The sequence below is a fragment of the Adelges cooleyi genome, unplaced genomic scaffold (genome assembly GCF_023614345.1).
Source record: "Adelges cooleyi isolate 19-005CV unplaced genomic scaffold, UGA_ACOO_1.1 ACOO_flye_CR_arks_rails_tigmint_CR_PRNA_574, whole genome shotgun sequence".
Taxonomy (NCBI): domain Eukaryota; kingdom Metazoa; phylum Arthropoda; class Insecta; order Hemiptera; family Adelgidae; genus Adelges; species Adelges cooleyi.
Genome location: NW_026096268.1, coordinates 12,384,254 through 12,390,094, shown reverse-complemented (window position 1 = coordinate 12,390,094; position 5,841 = coordinate 12,384,254). Strand labels below are relative to the sequence as shown.

General features: G+C 30.6%; 1 protein-coding gene across 3 annotated transcripts; it reads left to right on the top strand.

Annotated features, from left to right (window-relative positions):
- The first annotated feature begins 237 nt into the window (after positions 1–237).
- On the top strand, positions 238–5,658 carry LOC126843789 (transmembrane and coiled-coil domain-containing protein 4-like). 3 transcript variants are annotated; one of them, XM_050581565.1, is made up of 12 exons: positions 238–699; positions 760–925; positions 1,278–1,322; positions 2,325–2,636; positions 2,838–2,970; positions 3,041–3,285; positions 3,423–3,589; positions 3,656–3,991; positions 4,056–4,192; positions 4,269–4,390; positions 4,489–4,622; positions 4,865–5,658. In XM_050581565.1, the coding sequence occupies exons 2-12, from the start codon at positions 889–891 to the stop codon at positions 4,943–4,945; spliced, it is 1,749 nt and encodes a 582-aa protein (XP_050437522.1). In that variant the 5' UTR covers positions 238–699; positions 760–888; the 3' UTR covers positions 4,946–5,658. The 3 variants fall into 3 exon arrangements, with proteins under 3 accessions (XP_050437522.1, XP_050437521.1, XP_050437523.1); XM_050581564.1 differs by having other exon boundaries at positions 238–925; XM_050581566.1 differs by lacking the exon at positions 1,278–1,322 and having other exon boundaries at positions 240–925; positions 4,865–5,650.
- Positions 5,659–5,841: the final 183 nt, after the last annotated feature.

Below are 5,841 nucleotides of genomic sequence, written 5' to 3'. Positions count from 1 at the left end.
GAAAGGAGACGCGATGGCCGCATAATAGCGTCACGCTTGCCAGCCACAACGGTGCGAAATTCTCCTTCCTCCCTCAACGGTCCTAGATGCTCCATTGGCTGCACTGCACTTAGATTCCATATTGATATGGCCGACCAACCGCGGTCACAATATGGTAGATAGTATTATTTATGGTTAATTATCATTATAATTACCCCTTTTTCCAAATTACACTAATTATCAATGTATATGACGAGGAATTTGTACGTTTACAAACGGCAGTTTATCGGTTGTTGTGCTTTCGCTCGCTCGGTAGTCGGTACCTTTTCTCCCAAATTGCATAAATTACAAAAATTCAAACGTCCAGAGACGAGTTTCTTATCAGTGGGCGGAATTCAAATTGATAAGGACGGCAGGTCACGTTCGGGTTAAGGGTTTTGGGCTCTCGCTCGCTCGGCGCCGTCGTTTCGCTCCGCTAAACCAAAACTATTCTAGGTTTGAAGGCTACAGTCTAGGAGGAGATTACAGGTTTAATTTTCGGTTAAAAAAGTAAAGTTAAAAATTTAGGAAAAGCGGTACTATACCGATCATTACAACAGCAGCTGCTGTAAATGGCAAGGTGATACCTGTTATCACCGTTCGTTCGTTCATTGTCAACCTAATCAAACGAACACTTGTAGACCTTGTAATCAGCAGTTACCTGCAGTCACTTACGCATGAGTAACTACACACAACCGATAAAAACAATAAGCTATTAGCAATACAACATATTAATTTTAGGTATATTCGCGCACAAAGACCTGTGTAGTAATTTTCATTGATCGCAATTTACGAAACGCATTTTAACACGCTCTCTTTACAACCTTCGGAATAATATTATGTTTATTGTTTTTTATCGGCTCTCTGACGATGGATTATGCCGACGACGCATCCCAACATATTAAAGGTTTGTATGCAATTTTATGTAAATTAATTATATTTTTTCAATAAAACCAATAAATTAAAGTTCAATTAACAGTCGTTTTCCTTATCTAATCGCTGAAATATAATTATAAACAAATATGTCTTTAAAAATGGTTCAATGGAGCAATAGCTTAAATAGTTTAAAAATTGCTCCAAATAGTATAAAGTTCGATCAATTACATTTTTTTTTTTTTATACTAGAATTATTAACTTTTTAAAACTAACTTATTTACTTTACCAAAGTACATAAATATGTTGTGCATTTGGTTTGACTAAAATATATATATTTTTTTCGTAATGATGTTGAAGCCTAATTTTAGCTATAATTTATACAGAAAAAAGTTGTTCTTTAACTCCAATTCAGTGGTTATTGTCTTGTGGTAAGTTGTCTTCAATTTTTTTTATGCTTTTCAGCTATCATTTGTTATGCAGTTAAATAAAATATGTAGGGAGAAAAATAAATATATTTCCTGTTTTCTATTTAACATAGGTTTTAGAGGGGCGCCAACTGCTAGTTCCTTGCATCTGTAATAATTACATTTTTATTATTTTTTTTACTGAAAAAAACTATTATCTTTTAAAAACTGTGCTAAAATGGATTTTAATAGCTGATCAATCTTATTTTTAATTATTATTAAAATAGTGTATATATTGTCAGTGAAAATGTTTAAAACAAGGTAAGAGGTAGGTACTACACTACATTAATTTTTTATAACGGTTCATGGTAAAATTTCAAGCTATAATTAGTGTAAATGAAACAATACAGCTCTGTGATATTGGCTCTTAAGTATATAATTTTTACAGATGCCTCTGATTAACCACATAATAGATATTTTGATTTATTCAGTGAATTTACTGTTGATCATGTCAGTTTTTTAAATTAATTTGTATTAGCTTAAGATAGTTTTTGGTGTATACAATTTTAAATACCATTCAAATAAACATTTTGGTGTTATACATTATATAACTGGAATAGGGATGACATCTTCTAATGTGATAATCTTCTTTTCTTTTTTATGGTAAGAGTAACACATTCATATGATGTATTGATGCTTATTTTTTTATTTAACAAAATTTTATTATTAAAACTTATTTCGGTTCACCAATTTTTGAAATCGGCCAAAATGTTCCTTTATGAACTAATAAAAAAAAAAAATTTTAATTCTACATGGTTAAGCCCTAGTTCCATTAGGCATATTTTTGAACAAAATTAAACTGCCGTTAACAGGGCCCTTAAATAAAATTAAATGAGGACAAAATTTTGCTGCATTTCCACCGATTTGAGTTATAATTTGATTTTTTGGTTATTTATATATAAGCAAAACTCAAAATAACATTATACATTTGTGTTATTTTAGAAAAAAAAATGTTTTTATTTTTAGATTCACTTGACCACGTCAACCTTTCAGAATGTTTATCATCGACTGGGCGCTTTTCATGTTGTGCACTATGTGCTACTTCATTGAGTTGTCTCTACCGAGATCCTATCCATAATGAATTCAAGCTAAGCTGTCTTCGTGCCCTTTGTAATCACTTGCAGTTAATGCTGCAATTGAGAACTATGCGTGAGATGGCTAATTGTGAATTACCCTTAGATGCTAAAGTTTATGTTAGAGCTTTAAAAAAAGAGGAAGTACTCAATGGAGATATGACAGTCATCGTAAAAGATCTTCTACTGCTGGCTATTTCAAATGGTGACATTTTTTAATTTGATTACCTATATTTTAATTTGATCAAATTCATACCACAAACATATAATTTATAATTTAACCAAATTTTAAATTTATTATGCTTTCTAAGGAATTTTAATCGGTATGTATTTTAGTACATTTTATACAACATTTAATACGTTTTTTTTACAATTTTTGCAATAAAACTATGTTCAAATTTTATAGGTACCTATGATGCTCGATGGAGAGTTCTTATTTTGTATGTCACTCGAGTTTTTGATATCGATATAAGTCTTGTGGACTCAATTGAACTAACAATTGTAAATTGTTTATCAAATTTTTCACCAGCCCAGACTGAGTATGTATATAAATCAAACTAATAATAATATTGTTTTTATTTAAGATAATTAGAAAAAATGTATGTCTAGGCAAGAACAAGTGGCTGCAGCCCGTCGTTTACGTATTTCAAAAACTAAACGTTATGCTATGATCGGATTGGCTTCGATCGGTGGTGGAATTGCCATCGGCTTAACTGGAGGATTGGCGGCTCCACTTATCGGAACTGGACTTACCAGTATCTTAGGTTCTTCTGCAATTTTAGGAGCAATTGGAACACTAGGTGGCTCAGCCGTTGTTGGATCGCTCTTTGGTGTAGCTGGAGCTAGTTTAACGGGTAAAGTAAATGTGCCGTTGAAATATACTTGTTGAATAAGGCTCGTTTCATACCTGCACTAACTAACAAAATAATTGGCGTCATTTGTCTTGAAAAAACTGATCTTTATAAATTTATTATTGATTTTTCTTTTTTAGGTTACAAAATGCACAAAAGAGTAGGCGATATAGAAGAATTTCAATTCCATAAATTATCGACGGGTGCAGTTACAGGTGACGTCCACTTGCACATAACCATCGCTGTATCTGGCTGGTTGATTGACGAAAATGAAACTAGTTATACTCAACCTTGGGGATACCTTCAAGTATGATAATATATGCCTGTTAATTCAAATAAAACTTGATTTTATACTGTCTAATTTTTCGTTTAGGAAAGTCCTGAACAATATTACCTACGATATGAATCTTCATATCTTTTAGAACTGGGAAGAGCTATGGAATATTTTCTTACTTTTGCTGTAACTGTAGCTGTACAAGAGTCTTTAAAATTTACCGTACTCTCCGGTTTAATCGCAGCTATAGCGTGGCCAGCTGGTATACTGGGCCTAGCGTCCGTCATTGATAACCCATGGGGTGTGTGCTGTCGGCGGTCAGCACAAGTTGGCAAACAATTAGCGGAAACCTTGCTAACGCATAGCCATGGTAATCGGCCAGTGACACTAATTGGATACAGTCTCGGGGCTCGTGTTATTTATTACTGTTTGCGAGTATGTCATAATTTGAGTTAAAAATATATAATTCATTTAAACACTTACTTTAATCTTCATTTAGGAAATGTCGCAAAGGGAAAAAAGTCACGGTATTGTTCAAGACGCAATTATGATCGGCACTCCTTGTACCCGAAATACTACAGAATGGAACAAAATCACGCAAGTTGTGGCTGGTAGGGTGGTAAATGCCTATTGTAGGTGAGAAATAAAATTAATTCTCTGTAAATTTTTCGTTAACTGACGTAACCTAATCTTTTTCTCAATCTTATTTTAGGAGCGATTGGTTATTAAAATTCCTATACAGAACACTTTCCATGCATACACATGGTGTGGCCGGTCTCGAAGCTGTTCAGACAGAAGGAATCGAAAACATTGACTTAACTGATATTGTTTCAGGTAATCTAAAAATAAATAGCTAGAAGACAGTAAACTAAACTGAATAGCAACAAAATATTCAAACATTTTTACTTCTATTATTTTATTTAATCTTATAGGTCATTTTGATTACCCACAAAAAATGACTGAAATTATGATGCATATTGGAGTACGTGTAAATGAAACAGCTAAACGAATACTAATTTCTACACATTCTATGCCAGAGGCAATGTGCGATAACCTAAAACTAAATGCAAGTATAGTATTTATTTATGTACTGTAATAATAAAATTAATTACAATGTGATTAATTTACAAAAAAACTTGAAAATATATTAATGACTCGTTACATTATAACCAATAATATTTGATCAGATAACACTTTTAATCGTAAATAAAGTAAAACAAGTTGTGTACGCAACCAGGCATAAATATTTGATTTTACATTTTTTCTTATTCAGAAAAATGTATTGATTTTACACTATGCTTTGTACAGGATGAAAATAACAGTGTACCAAAATCAAAGTCAGCAAATGAACTCGCAATCATCAGCAGTGAAAACGATTATCGAGGCTAAATAGTATTTAATAAAAACTTGTTATTTCTCTCTTATTTTTCTTTATTTCTTAACTGCACCCATTCTCTGAATATTAACAAACAAATATTAATTTATATAATAATTACATTGACGCCAAAATTAATTTTTGAATTCCAATAAGTATTTTTTTACTACAGCTTTGATGTAAAGACTTAAAACTAAAAATACAAACAATGTTTTGATGTATAAAAACACTTTTTTACAATTATTAGATAAATTATTAATGGTAACAATTGTTACTCATAAGTTTTCATTGTCGATGAAAGAAACCTGTATGCACACCAAGAAAATACGTCCACTAATTTTGTTCCTATTTCCAAAGATATTTATTATTAATGTTATTTAATATACTTAGTTATTTGTTTTTATTTGTATACCGTTATATAACCACACTTAATAACTTTGATTAGTAAAATTATATATATGTTTGAAAGTATTAGAATACTTAATGTTGTGGTTTTCTAAGGTTTAGTTCAAATGTGTATTACTGTTACCCAAAAAAAAAATTTCTTTTTTGAAATCACTCGTGCCTTGTACTTTGTTGTATATTACAATTTTTATTTATAAAGATACTCTGTAAAACTCCAGAAAACAAAAAATAAACCACTCGTAAAATTTGTATAATTTATAGTATATCTCAAAATATGATAAAATTTGTCATAATATATGAGATTTGTGATGCTAAACTAAAAACAACAAATTGTTTATTACTAAATTAAATTGACAATTATTTATAGCAAAAACATTCAAAACAAGCACTATTTATATAATATGTTATAATTGTTTTTTTTTTTATGGACGTTTATTAAGTTGTTAAAACATTTAAAATTTATTATACAACATTATTAAATTAAAGTTCGTACAAATTATTATAC